Raw genomic sequence first — 19,248 nt, 5'->3', positions numbered from 1 at the left:
AATTTTAAGTTTCAAACATCAGTACCCCCATTCCCCAAATTGTGACTGTAACAGGTATTTAGAAACAGGTGACCTCATTCAGAGCATCCAGTAAAGCCTTCACCTGAGAAAAGCTGCCAGGACTAGATCTATGGTTCACCAGTGGGGTGAATCAGTGCTAATTATTGTCTTAATTAGCACTATAGTCCCTGTCAAAATACCTGGGCTGCTGGTAGTCAACTGAGTGAATTCAGACAGAAATCTCTGTGAAATTAGGGCTGCAAATCTGCACTTCTGTAGGCTTGCCAGTTGATTAACTGTTCCCCTCCCCCACTTTAAACAGTGTCATTGAGGTATAATTAACATAGAACATATGCACATATGTTTCTTTTTAAGTTAAAATTTTAGTAATGTTCCTTTTTTTTTTTTGTCCTAAAGCTACCTCCTGAACCTTGCTTCACTTGTTTTTTGTTGGCTTTTTTAAAAATCTTTTTACAGAGCATATAGGATTGGGCAATGCAGGGATGTGAAAGTGTTTAGGCTGATATCTTTGGGAACTGTGGAGGAGATCATGTACTTACGACAGGTATACAAGCAGGTAAATATATTTCCCTTTTCCAGATTAAGAAGTAAACATTTGTCTATATCAAAACTTCCAGAAATTTGTGTAAAAATGTTTTTAATTTCGTTTTAACTGTAATATGGAATTTAATAAGATTATGAAATATACTGTAGAATAAATCCTGTAAAACAGATTCTTACTTTCATTGAATTTTAGAGCTGAAATTTTCTTTGAGTAGTGCTTCTTGAGCTTTAATGTGTACATGAATTACTTAGGGATGTTCAAACTACAGATTCTAATTTAGTAGCTCTGGGTGGAGCCCAAGATTCAAATTTTTAACAAGCTCCCAGGAGTGCCAACACTACTGCAGACTATAATTTGAGTAGCAAGGTCACAGCTTCCCAGCCTGTGGGCCAAGACATAATGATATGCTACAGGCGGGACACAGGTGCACCGATACAATGATCACACAGCTCTCTGGACGGCAAGATTACCTAAACTGACTTCCAACCTTAAGAAACCTTTCCAGGTAGGTGTTCATATGTTACCCTTTTCCGTGTGTACCATGACATGAAGAAAACTGGGGGAAAATGCCTTAAAGATATCTAATGCAATCATCTCATGTTGTACATAATGAAACTGGGACCCAGGGATACCCCAGTAAATGGAATTATAGGAATACAACACAAGTGTATTAACTACTGTGCTGGTGCTTTTTTTAGTGTTCATCTGAAATTGCATTAACTCTTTAATATCCTTACGGTATTAATTACTTCACCATGTATATCTCTAAATAAAATTTATTTAGTTTATAATTGCTCACTTGAGAAGATCTGGAATGAGGCTCAAGTTTAATTATAAATGTTAAATTTGAATTACTCCCTATATATTCTGTTGGCATCTATTTAAGAGCAAACATCTGCCACATGTGGTGGTAGTTAACCTAAGAATGATCCAATCTTAAATTTATGCTATTTTCTTAATTCTAAAAATGGAATTGTACACAGCAGTTTTTGTTTTTTCTTAAAGCACTTAGCTGTATAAGAAACCTTTCATCTTTTTTGTTCTTGGGTATAGCACAACTACTTGAACATTATTTTGTTCAGGTATATTTAACCAATCTTGGGAAAAAGTAGGACATTATTCTTTTCATCTTAGGAGTAGTTCTTTAGAATACTGTCTTGGACTTGTCACAAGTAAGAGTCTTTCTTCAATCATGTAGTAATTTTTCTCAGTCCCATTACTTTATATACATTTGCCTATTTATCTCACTCATTTATTGAAATAAGATGGCCTATTATATATTACTAATAACAAAAAGGCTTCAGAAGATGAGGATAATGTCAGTTTTCAGAACTTTGTATGCTTTAGGTGCTTATTAAAATATTTTTTTAAGTGTGAGCCATTTAGGGAAGGTTCAGCCATACAACTTGGTAGGCACAAATAAAGATAATATGGCAGTTGTGTGTGGAAAAGGCAGTAGATGTGATTGAAAGATTGGCGTTTGAACCAAGTAGGGTCTGTCTTTACAGATGTAATCAAGTTAAAATAAGGTCATACTGGATTAGGGTGGACCCTAATCCAGTGACTGATACCGTTATAAGAGGGAAATCTGGATACAGACCGACACAGAGGGAGAATGCCAGGTGATGAAGGAGGCAAGGATTGGAGTGGTGCAGCCACAAACCAAGAATGCCAAAGATTGGCAGCAACCACTAGACATTTGGAAAGGTCTTCACTTGGAACCTTCAGAGAGAGTGTGGTCCTGCCAGCATCTTGATTACAGACCTTTAGCCTCCACAACTGTGAAAGAATAAATTTCTGTTGTTTTAAGCCACCCAGTTTGTGACATTTTGTTAAAGCAGTCTTAGGAAACCAATACAGTCTTAAAGGCAGATATTGTAAATTTAACTACGTTTTTAATGTGAAACTTATGTATGACAGAGGAACAACAAGCCAAATTTAAAAAGTGTCTAGGAAGAAAGTTTCCACATATGATAAACAAAGGATTAGCATCTATAATACATAAAGAACTTCCACAAATCAATAAAAAGACTATAATTTTGCATTTTATTGAAGAAAAAACACAAATGGTTAACCCATATATGAAAAGATGCTTAACCACAGTTGTAATTTAGAAATATAAAATAATAATGTGTACACATATTCTGCAAAGACTTAGTGAGGTTGTGTATGAGTGTGTGTATGTTTAGGGAGGCAGGGAGATCGGTGATATTCATTATTGGTGAGGGTATTTGTACAGAGATACTCATATACTACTTTCGAGAATATAACTTGGTACACTGATTTTACAGGCTAATATCACAACATATTAAAACACATAGTACGTTCTCCCTATCTACCTTACAGAAATATTCTCACATATGCACAGTGAAAGATGACAAGGATTTATATTTGGTATTGTTAGTATTTGTTTAAGAAATGAAAAAAGAAACAGCCTTAATGTCCAATAATAACAATGGTAACATAAATTCTGATACACCCAATAGCAGAAAAAAAAACTATAGAGCAGACATACTGATCTGGCAAGATCTCCAAGACATTTCTAAGTGAGATTAAAACAAAACAAAACAACACAACTTGCAGAACAAGTATATCAGTTATGTTGATGCATAAAGTTATCTCTGTATATGTATATAAATAGCTCTAACTGCACTGAAAAAGATCTAGAAGGATATACCTAAATATTACAGTGTTGCTAAGACTGATAAAGGATGATCTGTATTATTCAAAGGGAAATTTCACTTTGATGTTTTTGTTCGTATTTGTTGTGATAATGCATTCAGACATTTTATACTTTTAAAAAATAAAAACATCACTTACATAGCAACTGTCTTCATGTTTGGAGCATAATCTAAAGTTTGGCATTCAGAAATTCACCTTTTATTTTTACATGTGTACATGTATATATGAAAGGTGAATATATATGTGTGTGTGTATATATATATTATGTATATATATATATATATATATATGTAATTTAGAAATATATTTGTATTGGCAGAAGAAGTCCAAGAATACCACAAAGAACACCCAATTAACTTCACCCAAATTTCCCAGTTGTTAACATTTATCACGTTTGCTTTTCTCTTTCCCTCAGCCATGATCTTTATTTATTTTTCTGAACCATTTGAGAGAAAGTTGCAGATTTATCACCTCTAAGTTCTCTAGTGTGTATTCCCTCCAAAGGACACTCTCCTGTTTAGATGTACATATAAAAATAGTTTTATGCATTCTAAACATTCAATTTTGTGTGTTGTTTTGCACTTGCTTTGTCCCCCTATTACCCTCTCCAGAATGCAGTTATCCAAATCAAGAAATTAACATTGATACAACATTACCTTGTAAACCACAAAACTCATTCAGATTTCACTAACTTTCCTGGCAATTTCTTGTCTCCTTTTTCCTTTCTGGTTCAGGATCCAATCCAGGATCATGGTTACCAACTTTTTCTTTTCATGTCTGTTTAGTTTTCTTCAACTGGAGTAGTTACCCAAACCCCCTTTGTCTTTCATGACCTTCACAGTGTTAAAGAGTAAGGCCTTGGGGCACCTGGGTGGCGCAGTCGGTTAGGCGTCCAACTTCAGCCAGGTCACGATCTCGCGGTCCGTGAGTTCGAGCCCCGCGTCAGGCTCTGGGCTGATGGCTCAGAGCCTGGAGCCTGTTTCCGATTCTGTGTCTCCCTCTCTCTCTGCCCCTCCCCCGTTCATGCTCTGTCTCTCTCTGTCCCAAAAATAAATAAACGTTGAAAAAAAAAAAAAGAGTAAGGCCTTTCCTTGTGTTAGCTCTCTTTTAAATTAGGTCCATTTGATGTTTCCTCATGTCCAGATTCAAGCCAGGAACCCCTGGCAAGAATAGTACAGAAATGACTCTATGTTCTTCTCATTGCGTTGGTCAGAAGGCACCTGGTGATGACCTGTCCCACCATTGGTGATGCTAACCTTGATCACCAGTTTTGTGCCTGCCAGCTTTCTTCACTGCAGAGTCACCATTTTTTCCCTTAGTAAGTATTTTATGGGGACATCCTCTGAGACTATGCCAATATCCTGTTCCTTGTCAAGCCCGTACCCATCAGCCCTAGCATTCACTGATGAAACCCACCTGAATCAGCCACCACTGTGATGATTGCCAGATGGTGATTTTTTAATTTCCATGATTCCTTCTTTATTTGTTGCTATTCTACCATAAAAAAGAGCTTGCCCTTCTTTTCTATTTATTTAATATATTTGGACTCAGGGGATATTAGTAATATTACTCTATATTAGTAATGGATTACATTACAACCTATTGAATATCACTGTGTATTTTGGTGTTCAAACTGTCTCAGTTTTGTCCAGTGAGAACCCCTTCAAGCTGGCCTCTGTGTCATTTGTCAAGCCTCCATCATTCATTATGCATGTCCTTATGGTGGTAGGCTGAGTAATGTTCTCCCAAAGATATCTACATCAAATCCACCTGGATTCTCTGGGTGGGCCAATGTAATTACTAAAGGGAGTGGGAGTATGCAGGAGGATCAGAGAAAGGAGAGAAGGAGATGTGACAGCAGAAGCAAGGGGTCATAGAGGATTATATGAAGATGCCATGCTACTGCCTTGAAGATGGAAGAAGGGGCCATGACTTTTTAACATGGGGAACACTACTTTTCTTTCTACCTCTTGCGTATCCTGAATGTTGTTAGGAAGAAATCCAAACATTTTGTATCCTTGAATGGGTTTTTCTTAAGCCAGAAACTAAGCTACATTTTCCAATTACTGACTTTTTTCCCTTCCCCTCTTTAATTCCAACCCTATTTTTTATAACAGCCTACAGATGGATGTATCTGACCTTCACTTTTAGGGGAGCCACTTTGAAAAACTTCTTTTAAGTATAAAACAATGTGCCTTTTATAAATTTTGCAATAAAGTAGGGAACTTCTAAAGATTCAGATTAATGCTTACAAATTGGTGATTACATTAAGTAGTTGCAGTGTGACAATACAGTGTTTAAGAAAGAGTCAGGAGCAAAGAGTGAAATCATCTGGACTATCAGGTACATCAGTTGCTATTGTTGTGATTCCATATTTCCTGGACTATAGTCCATGTTTCTGGGGCATTGAAACCAACTGATCAACTTGGATGTTGATTCAAAGCTTCCTCAAACTAAGGTCCCAAGGATCTTGTTTTATTTTTATTATTTTTTAATGTTTATTTTTGTGAGAGAGAGAGAGAACACATGTGTGCATGCATGTGAGCAGGCACAGAGAGAGAGGACAGAGGATCTGAAGTGGGCTATGTGCTGACAGCAGAGAATCTGATGCGGGGCTTGAACCCATAAAACTGTGAGATCATGACTTGAGCCAAAGCCAGATACTCAACTGACTGAGCTACCCAGGTGCCCCTCAAGGGTCTTGTTTTAAAAAGGACATCTTGGAGGCACCTGGGTGGCTCAGTCGGTTGAACATCCGACTTTGGCTCAGATCATAATCTCATGGCTTGTGGGTTCAAGCCCCGCGATGGGCTCTGTGCTGACAGCTCAGAGCCTGGAGCCTGCTTCAGATTCTGTGTCTCCCTCTCTCTCTGCCCCTCCCCCATTTGCGTGCATGTGCGTGCGCTCTCTCTCTCTCTCTCTCTCTCTCTCTCTCAAAAATAAACGTTAAAAAATTTCTTTAGTAAAAAATAAAAGGGAACTCCTGGAGATGAGAACTTGTTACAAGTATAAATTTTGAATTCAGCCAAATCCAGGTATAAATTCTAGAAATGACACTTCTTTTTTTTTTTTTTTCAACGTTTATTTATTTTTGGGACAGAGCATGAACGGGGGAGGGGCAGAGAGAGAGGGAGACACAGAATCGGAAACAGGCTCCAGGCTCTGAGCCATCAGCCCAGAGCCTGACGCGGGGCTCGAACTCACGGACTGCTAGATCGTGACCTGGCTGAAGTCGGACGCTCAACCGACTGCGCCACCCTGGCGCCCCTAGAAATGACACTTCTTGGCTAGACAGCTGTGAGAAGGCACTTAATTTCTCCAAACTTTAGTCTTTATTTCCAAAAAGAAAATAGCAATGTCTTATAGGGTTGTAGGCATTAAATGAGAGAATGTACAAATGCTACACAGGTAGTAAGTATTCAAAAAATAAATATTATTAATAAGAATTATTTCATGGGCACCTCAGTGGGTTGAGCATCTGACTCTTGATTTTGGCTAGGGTCATAATACCAGGGTTGTGGGATTGAGCCCCATGTTGCATTGGGCTCCATGCTGAGTGTGGAGCCTGCTTGAGATTTTCTCTCCCTCAATCTCTCTCTCTCTCTCTCTCTCTCTCTCTCTCTCTCTCTCTCTCTTTCTCTCTCTTTCTCTCTCCCTCCTCCCTCCCTCTTTGCTTCACCCCCCCTCCTTCCCTCTCCCTCTCCCTCTCCCCCCTTCCTGCTTCCTCTGCCCCTCTCCCCCACTCATACGTGCTTACACACACTCCCTCAAATTAAAAAAAGAATTATTTCAGTTGCCTATAGTAATTTAGTATAGTGCAAAGCAACTTCTTACTAATCCTTACATTAACAACAGACTACAGTTATTTTCCACTCTGTGCATTCTTTGTTTCTTTCAAGAAATTTTAAAGTGTACATGGGGTTAATCAGATTATATTTAGCAAAATATCTAGCAAATAAAGAAATACACTAATGTTACTAAAGTGATAGATGTCCTTCAGGATTCCTTCTGTATTTCAAATTGTTTCAAAGATGCCTAAATGTTTCTAAACAGTGATTGGGTTTTGCTGTTAGTTGACAGTATAACAATGGCTACAATTAGGGTTTGATACTAATGTGGTTATCGTGTAGTTACTAAGTTATAATTTAACTTTGGTGAAATAGTGATGATTTTTGTCAGTTTTAGTAGTTCCTATTGTAATGAGTCTAGAAAGGAGAAAAGTGTATTCAGATGTATTACATGCCTTTATCATTAAACATTTTACATCAAGTGAATATTGCATAGCAATGGGATCTTGACTCGGTTGGTAGAACACAGATAAAATAGGAAATGTAAGATCTCTTCTTCAATAAGACTGGCCAGTTTATTATTATTTATTTCGCCATAATGGCAACATCTGCCAGCGAAATTAAAATAAAATTTCCTCCCTAAGGAGATTCTGCCTGCTCCAGCTAAAGCTGTGTATATACAGAGAATGCCAGGAAATTCTGACATATTGTTGGAGCAAACACTTCAAAAATATCTTGTGTTTTTTTTCTGTTTTAGCAACTTCACTGTGTGGTGGTTGGAAGTGAAAATGCCAAGCGATATTTTGAAGCAGTTCAAGGATCAAAAGAACATCGAGGAGAGCTTTTTGGGGTTTATAATCTGTTCAAACTAAGGTCCCAAGCATCTTGTCTTACAAGGGACATCCTGGAGGTGTGAAATTGTTGCCTGACATTTTCAGTACTATTTTAAATACAATTTTCTCCAACAGGAACCTTGAAATATAACTGCTGGTATCTTTTCAAAGAACTTTGGGGTTTTCTTGTAAAAAATGCCTTGTGTTTACAATTTCTACTTTTAGAAATAGGAAATGAATTATTGTACCTCAAAACTAAGATTTCCCCATGCATAGTTATAAGTAATGTCTGCACACAAATACAGATACATATAGTACATAGTATGACCTCCCAAGACCATTTTCAGACTGGCAGAGAGAAATGTAGTATTTTGAAAACAGCTGCTAAGTCAGGAACTTAAAAAAGAGAGAGAGAGAGAGAGAGAGAGAGAGAGAGACTTTCCTAAATAAACAAAATTATAAAATGTGTTTTGATTAAAAGTTACCAAATACTCCCTGAGATGCACTCTCATGTCTCATGGAGATTTTTGTTTTCTGTTCCCAATAAAAATTCCACACCAATATTTCAAACTCTCCCAGTTGTGTTCATCCTTAGCATACAGATGTTTCTTATTCTTCAAACAGAAATTTATATCTTTTTTAATTGCTTAAATTCTTTGATATACCAGAATACTATAGATATTAACCTATTTTCCAGTTGATACTGATATGAGTATCATAAAATCCTGGAATATCATATGTATCATCTTCCTTTTCATATAGATGAGGAAAATGAGCCTCAGAAAACTCAAGGATGTTTCCCTTAGCTTTTCAAAAGCTTCACGTACTTGCTTGATTTAGTGAGTTTCATAAAAACAGTTATTGGTCCCTGTCCTTAAAGAACGTAGACCATCTTGATGAGAGGTGAAAGAGAACACTTACATAATGAACATGTAACATCAATAAGCATGGTAAGCAAGATGGCTAAGAGGAAGACGTGTATCGTATGTATTCTGTGAATATTGCAACTATTACACAGTGTCTGGTGTATACTGCTGAATTTTTATTTTATAGTAACTATTTGATTTGAATTGAGTGGCCCATTTAAAGTCCTCCTGTCTTGAGTTGCCTGTCTGGCTCAGTCAGAAGTGCATGCGACTCTTGATCTTAAGAGTCGTGAGTTCAAGGCCCACGTTGGGTGTAGAGATTACTTATAAATAAATAAATAAAAATAAAGTCCCCCTGTCTTTTTCTTGTTTTGAGTATGCTGTCTATTTCATGGACTTCTTCTTTCCCATTTCTCTTTTATAATCAGTAGCCTTGTTAGTATTCCAGTATTCCAGGCCACCCCTCAGATCCTACTTCCATCTCAGAGTACTACCCAACATACCAACTTGTATTTGTGTTTTCCATTTGAAATTATTATCTATAAAATATGTTAGCATTATATTACTTCTCCTGTTTTCTCTTATTTATCAAATAGTTGAGTCCTCTATTTTAACAGAATAGCAACCTATTCCTCAAGCAAATGTTAAGTAAGACATTCAGTATGTCAAGTTATTAAATGGGATGTTCGCTTGTTTTCTGGTTGTCCTAAGTATATCTTGTTTCTCCTCCAGGATTGTTGACTAATGACAGGACTGTCCATGTTTTACATTTTTCTTGTGGCAAAATGTGCTTAACTTCTTGCCAGGCACATTATCAGCACCGCGATATTTGTTGAGTAAGAATTTAAAATTATTCAGGCCAGGTGCTTACAGGGCAGTCTTTTGCTCTAAAAAAATAAAGTAAAATAAATAAATAAACAATAAATAGCAAAATTATTCAGGCCTCATTAGATTCATGCTGCTTTTGGCCAAACAGTGTTTTAAAATATTCTAAGCCCTGTATAATGGAAGCATATATCACAAAGTAAAATAATTATTTTACTTCCTGTGAGACATTTTTAATTTTTAAAGGCTGTAGAAAATCCCTTTTAAAATGTTTTAAGATGTAGAAATTTTAATTTAAAGAACACTTTTAACCTGATGATTTCCAGACAGTTCTTTTTTTTTTTTTTTCCATTTGGTTGGTTAGTTTTGGTTTTTTCGTTTTTTTCTTTTTCATTTATTCACTTAACTTCAAGTTATTTAGTTAACATACAGTGTGGTATTGGTTTCTGGAGAAGAACCCAGTGATTCATCACTTACATACAACACCCAGTGCTCATCCCACCAAGTGTCCAGGCAGCTTAGTTCTACTTTGCACTAACTTTGTTATCTTTGTCATGGTCCTGCTTTAGAGACAGATATTGAGAGCTAATTTCACAAATATTTACTGAGTGTATGCCAAGTGTCAAGTACTATATATCATAGAGCTAGGCATACAGAAATGAATGAACTAGACAGAAAGCTCTACTTACTGAAAAACTTACCTTCTATTTGGGGGAAACAAATAAGCAGAAAAAATCATGATGCATAGAGTTTATTATGATGACAGGCTCTGAAGGTAAAAATAGAGCAGGTAGAAGATGAATGACTTCTGGAGATCGAATGCCCAGCATTGTGATTATAGTCAATAACACTGTATTATATGTTTCAAAATTGCTAATGGACTAGATCTTAAATGTTCTCCCCACAAAAAAGAAATGCTAATTCTATGGCATAATAGAGGTGTTAGCTAAAACTATGGTGGTAATCATATGGCAATATATAAATGTATCAAAACACGTTATACACCTTAAACGTACACAGTGTTATATGTAAATTGTATCTAATTTTTAAAAATAGAGCAGGGAAGGGAAATTGGGAGACTGTCAAGGAAAGAGCATTGCGGTTTTAGATGGAGTAGCCAAGGAAGCGCTCACTGTGAGGTTGCAACTGATTCTTTGAGGAGATGGCAGGAGGAAGATGTATTCTACGTAGAGGGACAAATGCAAAAGCCCCGCAGGACAAACATGTCCAGCCTAATTTCAAAACGGCAGGAAGGCCCTAGTGGCTGGAGTGGAGTGAACAAGAGAGCAAGAGATGGGGCCGGAGAGATGAGAGGAAGCCAGACCACGTGAGAACTTTGACTTTGAGTGAGACAAAAAGCAATTAGAGGGTTCTGAACAGAAGAGAAACATAGTCTGACCTATACATCTAGATTAAATATTACGAATTAGGCTATCAAAGTACAAAAGCAGAAGCAAAATGCCAGGTAGGAGGATACTGCAATAATCTAGCCAAGGGATGATGGTGATTTGGACTAGAGCCATCATGGTAGATGGTGTGAGAAGTGATTGGAGTCTGAATATATTACTCAGGTGTCGCTGACAGGATTTGCTGATGGATTAGGTATAGGGTCTGAGAAAAAAAGACGAGTTAAGGATGATACCAACATGGTTGGCCTGAGAAACAAAAGACCAGAGTTGCCATTTACCTTTCACAAGAGGGTTGCGACAGGATTGAGGATTTCTGGTGCTCCCTGTTCCATGTGTTGTAGCCATTTGGCTTCTGTTGAAAGAATAAAGGCAGTACTGGGAAGCAGACCCCCTCCCCCGCCCCCCCCACCTCCCTTGCAGTAACAGCCTCTAGGCATTGAGAGAAAATATCTCAACAAACTATTTATCGTTCTCCGGAGTTCTATAGGGGAGATTCTCACTTGTTGCCCTGGATACCAGGTGGCTGGAATCATGCCACCAGTACATATGCGTATCTGTAAGTTGGGCATTTGTAACTCAGGTGATGGTAGTGGTTATTTCCCCTTGTTCAGTAAACAGAGCCTTAAATAGAAAAATAAATTGATTTCCTTTTGAAGGAGAATTTAATATTCTAGAATCTAGTCCATTAAATACCTTTGCCGAATGATACACCAAAAGCTTTAAAAGCATAAATACTTTCCCAAAGGATGTAGCAAGACTGTTACACAATTAAGATCTTTTTTTTTTTTTAGTTTCATATTAGATGGTCCTTTTCATTTGATGTCTGTTACACTGAAGGAATCAATAAACATTTTAATGAATATGAACTAGATGAATAAAATAAATTTTAATGAATATGACCTAAATAAATACATTAGCAATATAGGCTAGAATATCAAGTTCCCAATATTCAACATTATCTGTAGTGTTTGAAATGTTGTTAATATGTCCTTACCTTAGCTATTGTGTAGACATAGTTACTATGGATATTGTTACTGGGTAAATATGTAACATTGTTTTCATTCTCCCTCCTGTACCAGAACTTTTAGTGGAGTTGGCTGGAAAGTATTATTTTCTAACTTAGAAGCTTTAATACAAGAAATAAGTGTACTTTATGAGCCCAGCACACTTCCACTGTACCTCTGTACTACCTAAAATTATGAGCATTTTAAAATGTTATATAAACTATATATGAGTTTATATTAATTAACAAAATGGAAAAATAACATTAAGAAAGCTGAAGTAGGGGCGCCTGGGTGGCTCAGTCAGTTGAGCATCCAACTTTGGCTCAGGTAATGATCTCATGGTTTGTGAGTTTGAGCCCAGCTTCAGGATCACTGCTGTCAGCCTGTCAGTGCAGAACCCACTTGGGATCCTCTGTCCACCTCTCCCGGCCCCTCCCCTGCTCACATTTCTCTCTCTCTCTCTCTCTCTCTCTCTCTCTCTCTCTCTCTCTCTCTCAAAAAATAAATTAAAAAAAAAAACTTAAGAGAGAAAGTTAAAGCAGTGCTCACTTGGACAGCACATATACTAAAATTAGAACAATACAGAGAAGATTAGCATAGACCTGCACAAGGATGGCACACCAATTTCTGAAGCATTTCGTGTTAGAGACAGAGCTAAAGCAAGCTGCTCTCAGTTAATCCTAAGCTTTAGCATGCCATCGCTATTGTTTATTTGGTTGTTTTTACCCCATAATTTACAATTCTTTTGCATTCTTTTAGAGAGAAGGCAAAGTGGAAGCAGGTATCATGACAGCCACAACATGGTTGGAAGAGGAGCCTCCAGTACACAAACAAGAAACGGTAAGCAATTTTTTAATCTGTAGCCTACAACTGCTATAAAACATGTACTGGGATAATTTTAAGCTATTTTTCCTTTTTCTTTATTTTTCAACGTGTAAAGAAAAAAGTCTTTGAAAAAAAAGTCGAGGATACAAAGCAGACGATCAGTAAAATTAATAGTTTAGGTGAATTTGGGGCGTCTGGGTGGCTCAGTCAGTTAAGCATCTGACTTCAGCTAGGTTATGATCTCGCAGTTTGTGAGTTTGAGCCCAGCCCATCGGGCTCTCTACTTTCAGTACGGAGCCCACTGCAGATCCTCTGTCCCCCGCTCTCTCTGCCCCTCCCCTGTGCGTTCACGTGCCCTCTCTCTCTCTCTCTCTCTCTCTCTCTCTCTCTGTTTTAAAAATAAACTTTTAAAAATCTTTAAAAAATAATTTAGGCTAATTTAACATTTCGTATCATAAGAACACATTCGGGAACAATCACCAGTCATTTGCGTCCATACTAGAATTTTAACTATACCAAACTGTAAATCCAAAATTAAATATGCCAATCAAACCTAACTAATTGTTAATTAAACAACAAATTAAATAGAAAAATAGTAATCATTGTGTGTTTAAGATTCTTAAATCCAAACATCAGAATTACTCTCTGACAGATATTTTATTTTATTTGCATCCTTGATCTTGTGATCTTTCTGGTAGTTTGTCATCTCACATACTACAAACTCTATATTATCATCATAAGCCCTCTTCAGAAGTAAAGAATGTACATGTAGAAGGTTTTTTCTTATTTTGTTTATGTTGTTGCTGGGTTTTTCTTGCATTTAGGAATTTAAGTGTAAATTCATACCAGCTTAGTAATTTGGAATATTGGTGAATGTTTTTCTAACTTTATAGAAATATACAAACATCAAATGTATTACTGGATTTCTAAAAAGGAGTAATTACTGGATAATAGTTTCTCCAAATTGTTTACTAATAAAGCCTCAGCTTTAGGAAAGTGAAGGATGTATTTAGCTCCAATTGATATAAAAATAATAAATACTGGATTTAAATTTGTAGCAAATTTTACTTCAAAATATCTAAAATATTTTCTTTATTTCTGATGGGCAGGATCCTATCAGATCTTATTTTTAATCTATTAGAACCATTTTCCGGTTGTGAATCCTTTACTTCGTTAATGCCTGAAAATTTATTTTTTTCTTAAAACGTGGTTGGAAGTATGTGCTGGACCATGGAAAACAATGAGTTGTGTACTTCTTACTTTTGAGACCAGAATCAGTCCCTGCATCTTAGAAGCTGACTGCTCTGTTCTGTTTTTTCCTTATAGATAACTTGATTATGTCATATTCTAAACTTTTATTTTGGAAAGTTATTCAACTTGAAAAAAGAGTGTACCAGACTGTAATATTAAATCCTTTACATTTGTTTATTAAATGTTGTACTTTTAAAAAATACCAAGTGGTATATTAGTACATAAGTTATCTTCCATCCAAATTTCATTCCCTTGCAGTATGATAGATTTGATATTATCTGGACATTTTCTAATGTTTCTGTGACTGCTTCTTTTATAGCCTAGAGACCCTGACTGTCAAGAACACAGAGGTCTGGAGCAGCCTGCAGAGTTGCCGACAGAAGAAGCATGTAATCTCTGCAGTGATTTTAGTGATGATGAATCAGTAGGAAGCTCAAGAATAAAGACTGCTAAAAAGAAAGCCTCTGACTCAAGCAAAGCTTCAGGTCCTCCTGGACAGCTTACCTTACTCCAGTGTGGTTTCTCTAAATTGTTTGAAACAAAATGTAATACAGTTGAGGAAAGTGATGGAAATATTGCCTCTGATGATGAAAGTCCTGATGAACAGCCCATACGTCTTTCAACAGAAGCCAAAGACGTTAGTTATCAGAAAAGTCGTGACTCTCTTGGTACTTCAAAACATCAGAGGTTAGCTAACGTCCTAAATCCAAATGAAAAATATGTCTTTGATAAAAGTCAGAACATTTTAGAACAAAATATTTCTTCTGAGTCTGATGATGGCAACAATTTAAAAAATACAGCTGACCACCATCACATTTTACAGAACGTCACAGAATCAGAAGATAGTGATGTCATCTTTCCCACACAGTATACAACTCAGAGATGCCCCAAGAATGGTGTAAAGTTTAAGCCACTCGTGGATGGATCTGACGGTTCTGAAACAGAACATCCTGTTGAAATAAGAAATAATGGGGATGATAGAAAGACTGATGTCAAAGGAAATAGCCTAATTTCAAAACAATTAAGCCTTGAGAATGTGACCCTGAAATCTATTATGAGAAGAAAAGGCAGTAGTGATATTAGTGACGAGTCTGATGACATTGAAATTTTCTCTGAGTCAAGAGCAAGAAAGCAAAGACCTACTAGTTCTTTGAGGTTTAAGAGAAAAAAGGAAGATAAAAAGGAGCTTCACACTTGTCCTAAAACCATGAAGAAAACAAATCAACTGTATGCAGCAGATGGGGATTGTAGCTCTCAGGCTATCGATGATTTTTCATCCTCAGATGATGATTTAACTGTTTGCCACATCAGTTTCTCTAAACAGAGCCATACACGAAAAACTCTAAAAGATAGGGTCGGTTTCTCTTCAAAATTACCTAGCCATAAGAAAAATAGCACTTTTATGCCAAAACAATCAATGCAATTTTCAAATGAGAGAGTTGTCAATCAAGAGCAAATGTATGAATCAATGGATAAATTTTTAGGTAACTATAGACATTTTGAAAACTTTATGTTACCTATTTGTTTTGTGCAATCAAATACTTCTGGGAAAGTTTCTTAAATTAGCTTGTAAAACAACTCTATAATCAAGATGCTACACTGAGGTGCAAATGAGGACATGGGGGGTGGCAGGATAAAGGGAAGACCACCTAGGTCAAGATAGAGAACTTTGTCATCCACCCCAGGACTCCCTCCATGTGCCCCATCTGAATCACCGTCCCCGTCCCCCCACCAGACTTCATTTAGTTTTGACCTGTAGGTAACTATAAATTTAGTGCTCCTCTTCAGTCCTTCTGTCAGTGTCTCTCCTGTCAATTTCGTCAGAAGCTTATTTTCTAGTAGCTCCCTCAGGAAGTGCTCATGAGAATAATATTCCCTGAGATTCCTGTTGATAACTATTTATGCCCTTTTAAAATTTTTTTTTTCAACGTTTATTTATTTTTGGGACAGAGAGAGACAGAGCATGAATGGGGGAGGGGCAGAGAGAGAGGGAGGCACAGAATCGGAAACAGGCTCCAGGCTCTGAGCCATCAGCCCAGAGCCCGACGCGGGGCTCGAACTCAGGACCGCGAGATCGTAACCTGGCTGAAGTCGGACGCTTAACCGACTGTGCCACCCAGGCGCCCCAATTTATGCCCTTTTATACTTAAAAGTCATTTTTGCCAGATATGAAATCGTTGACTCACACTTTCTTTTTCTGAAGTATTTTAACATGAGGCTTCATTTTCTTTTGCCATGAAGTTTCCTATCACGTCATTTTTCTTCCCCCTTGATACCCAAAGAATTTTTTTCTTTTCATTCTTGCCTAATAAATTTACCAGATTGTGTTTGAATGTTTGTCTTTGTTCAAGTTGCTATAACAAACTACTACAGGCTGGGGGGCTTAAGCATTTATTTCTCATAGTTCTGAAGGCTGGAAGTCCAAGATCTGGATGCCAGCATGGTCAGGTTCTTGGTGAGGGCCCTCATCCTGGTCTAAAGAAGGCTGCTGTGTCCTCACCTAGTGGAGACAGAACTCACCTCTCTTATGTCTCTATTTGCAAGGGCACTAGTCCCATTCATCAGGGCTCCACCTTCATGACCTAATTATCTCCTAAAGACATTCAGACCCTGGCACTGTTGGTTATTCTTGGGTCAAGATTGTCATAATGTAGTTTCAACTCGGGTTTTATATCAGGAAAGCTTTCTTGTACTAGTATTTTTACTTACTTTTTCTGTTCCTTTGCTTTGGCCTTTTGCTTCAGAGACACCTGGTATTCAAATATTCAACTTTCTTTACCTGTTTTCAGTATTTGTCACATTATCTCAAGCCCTTTTTCTTTTCTTTTTTTTTTTTTGTTTCTTTCTGCTTTTTAAAAATACCCTTCCAGGAGAGCCTGGGTGGCGCAGTCGGTTAAGCATCCGACTTCAGCCAGGTCACGATCTCGCGGTCCGGGAGTTCGAGCCCCGCATCAGGCTCTGGGCTGATGGCTCGGAGCCTGGAGCCTGTTTCCGATTCTGTGTCTCCCTCTCTCTCTGCCCCTCCCCTGTTCATGCTCTGTCTCTCTCTGTCCCAAAAATAAAATAAAACGTTGAAAAAAAAATTTAAAAATAAATAAATAAATAAATAAAAAATAAAAATAAAAATACCCTTCCATTCTCTGAAGGCAGTAGTTGTGTTAATTCCCTCTGTGTTCCTTCTAGTTGTCTTCATTTCTGAATTTTTTTTAACTTCTAAATTTTTCCTGAGTCCTGTCACCCATTTCTGAGTTATTCTAATTATGACTTAATGTTGTTGGTTCCTGTGTCTTACCGTTTTCTTAATGTCTGTTACCTGTTTTGAAATTACAATTTTAATCTGCTTTGTGAGCACATGTTTCTGGCATGTTTTCATTCTGCTGCTTATTCTTTTTTCTCTTGTAATAATTTTTATGATATTTGACCCTCTTGCTCATTTTCATAGACAGTATTTTCCCTGAGTTTTTTAAGTGAGGCAGAATTTAGGAAATCTTTTCCAGTTTCACAAAGATCCATAACTGGTTTTTTGTGCAGTGCTCAAAACCGTGGTGGGATTTCCTGCCTCTATCCCTGCCCACTGCTCCGCTCTAGGCCTTCTCTTTCCCCCCTTCCTGATCTTCCTGCCCTGCACATTTTGACTCCCTCCCATCAGTTTTCTTCATTGTGTGGGCCTGACCTGGGAGCCCTGGTGGGTCAGTTTGGGGGTTCCTCAGAGCGAGTTTGCTTCATTCTCTCAGGCCTTCTTTTCATAAGCCCCCTGTACCCACTCAGCTTTAAAGAATGGAAAACCCAGATTCAGCTACTCACAGTAAGTGGCTCACTGTGCTTTCCAGGGAACACCTGCTGGGTGTTCTAGGCTCTCCTATTTTCAAATTCATCACACGCCACCCTGTTGCTTCCTTCACACACACCCTGATGCTGTGCACGGTGTACTATTGGTGGATTGTCCCCATCTATTTGTATTTTAGGGCAAACTATGGAGGGTTATCTTGTCATCTTAGTTCGTTGTATGTGTTGTGCATGGCCTTTTGTTTTGCTGACTCATTGCTGTCCATTCTATGTAGGGATTCAGGGAGATTGAAAAACTGTGTCCCCTGCCACCACCATCTGCTGAGAACCTGTTTAGTCATTTTAAGAGTTAACGCTGCTTTTAAAAGTATCTGACTCATTCCCAAAAACACTATGTGAAAGAAGCTGATATATAAGCAAGGATAGTTTGATGTAAAAACTTTAATCATAGGTATTTGACTTATTTACAAAGCAAGCTTTCTTTTGTGGTTATTCAAAAGTTTGATTTGATATATTTTTTGGTACCCTTGTAACTAAGTACTGGACTGTCCTTTGGTGTGTGTGCTACAATTAGATTTAGGTTTGAGGAATTATTGCAGAAACCATTCTGTAAAAGATCAACTGAGTTTTGTTTTTGTTTTTTACTGTGTAAAAGATGTCAGTAGTGTGGAACTAATGCTATTTTGAATAATGCATAAAACATGTCATCAAAATTAAGAAATCGGAGTAAATATTCTACCAGAAGAATCCTTGAATCCTTCTGGAGTTTTTTAATTGTTGCCATACACGCTACCTGATGTTTTGAAATTTAGGGAGAATTTTATCTTAGTTGCCCTTTTAGCTACCTTATTTAGCAACATCTTGTTTTCTTGTGATTGCCAATTTGGGTTGAGAGAGATTCAAGACTGAAACAGCACAAGTGTTGAAGGTCAAAACTGAGGTTCATTGCCAGGGATGTTTGTAGGAGCCTTTACAGACCTCAGTTCTAGCCTTCTTTTTTAGGACCACAATTTAAAAGTCAGTTATAGGTACCTAGGAGCAAAGCAATAAAAACTGTAGCCATTTTTTAAACTTCTTTCAGATAAAAGCTGTCAGTTAATTTTTTTCATTCCCTAAAAAGCTCCCAATCTTGACATTCTCTGGGCATATGTACAAAAAAGACAGAATACAAAGAGTAAAACTGAACAAAGCCAACCAAATGAAACTCCTGGTCACAAACCTCACTCTTCCACTCCATTGCTAGATAGATGAGGCTAGACTGCTGTTTAAATTAGTAAAAGAATTTTTAAATCAACAGAAACAACAAATCCATAGAGATGACCCTTCACCATGACTTTGCTCTTCACCAAAACCCCTTATTTCAGGTTTAAATCAAAAGATTTTTACCTAATCTCAGAAGTTCTCATATAGATGA

The 19,248-nt window shown here is 37.3% G+C and overlaps 1 protein-coding gene and 1 non-coding gene across 6 annotated transcripts in view; both read left to right on the top strand.

The window, feature by feature from the left end:
• ERCC6L2 (ERCC excision repair 6 like 2) overlaps window positions 1-19,248 on the top strand; it is a 148,549-nt gene that overhangs the window by 94,208 nt on the left and 35,093 nt on the right. For 4 of the 5 annotated variants that reach the window (XM_040450230.1, XM_040450227.1, XM_040450231.1 and 1 more), the window contains exons 13-16: window positions 478-577; window positions 7,793-7,945; window positions 12,732-12,812; window positions 14,368-15,532. In XM_040450230.1, coding sequence (XP_040306164.1) covers window positions 478-577; window positions 7,793-7,945; window positions 12,732-12,812; window positions 14,368-15,532 — 1,499 coding nt within the window. The remainder of the gene's footprint in view (window positions 1-477; window positions 578-7,792; window positions 7,946-12,731; window positions 12,813-14,367; window positions 15,533-19,248) is intronic. The other variant, XM_040450229.1, reaches the window with a different exon arrangement.
• On the top strand, window positions 12,514-12,619 carry LOC121014240 (U6 spliceosomal RNA). Its single transcript, XR_005783125.1, has one exon. It is a non-coding gene; the product is annotated as a U6 spliceosomal RNA (small nuclear RNA).

Source organism: Herpailurus yagouaroundi, unplaced genomic scaffold (assembly GCF_014898765.1).
Source record: "Herpailurus yagouaroundi ecotype Mexico unplaced genomic scaffold, PumYag 201, whole genome shotgun sequence".
NCBI classification, from domain to species: domain Eukaryota; kingdom Metazoa; phylum Chordata; class Mammalia; order Carnivora; family Felidae; genus Herpailurus; species Herpailurus yagouaroundi.
Note: the sequence above shows the minus strand (reverse complement) of the source record. Positions and strands in the feature narration are given on the sequence as shown.